At 35.8% G+C, this 464-nt stretch overlaps 1 protein-coding gene across 1 annotated transcript in view; it reads right to left on the bottom strand.

The window, feature by feature from the left end:
• Positions 1 to 48: 48 nt before the first annotated feature.
• Positions 49 to 464, bottom strand: part of BTF3 (basic transcription factor 3) — a 7,141-nt gene continuing 6,725 nt past the window's right edge. The window contains exon 5 of the mRNA XM_010853550.1: positions 49 to 434. Within this exon, the coding sequence (XP_010851852.1) occupies positions 302 to 434 (133 nt within the window). The 3' untranslated portion in view covers positions 49 to 301. The remainder of the gene's footprint in view (positions 435 to 464) is intronic.

The following is a 464-nucleotide window of genomic DNA, read 5'->3' on the forward strand; positions in this document are numbered from 1 at the left end:
TTCTGTGTACAAATTGGTATCAATGAAATAAAAAATAAAACCATATACTAGGCAAAGAATTTTATTTATCTTTGTCTCAAACTTTATTCTTAGGCTTCTTCAGCTTCATTAGCTGCAAAGAATGAATTGTATATAAGCAAAAACTGAAAAGAGCTGCAGTGTCCAGGGGCTTAGGCTTAAAAATATTAGAGATCTAGATTTTATCAGATCCATAAACAAAATTTTAAAAAGCAGTCATAATATAAAATAGCAGCTCCCAGTAACTTCTTCAAGATTTATCTTCTTCAGAAGTTAACTCAATTCAGTTTGCTTCATTCTTAGAAGCCTCATCAAAATTCTCCCCAAGATCTGGAACTTCATCATCATCCTCCTCTCCAGTGGCAAGTGGTGCTTTTCCATCCACAGATTGTTTGGGCAGAGCTTCAGCCAGTCTCCTTAAACTGGTCAGACTGTCGACACCAAGC

Source organism: Bison bison, unplaced genomic scaffold, assembly GCF_000754665.1.
Source record: "Bison bison bison isolate TAMUID 2011002044 unplaced genomic scaffold, Bison_UMD1.0 scf7180017864329, whole genome shotgun sequence".
Lineage (NCBI taxonomy): Eukaryota > Metazoa > Chordata > Mammalia > Artiodactyla > Bovidae > Bison > Bison bison.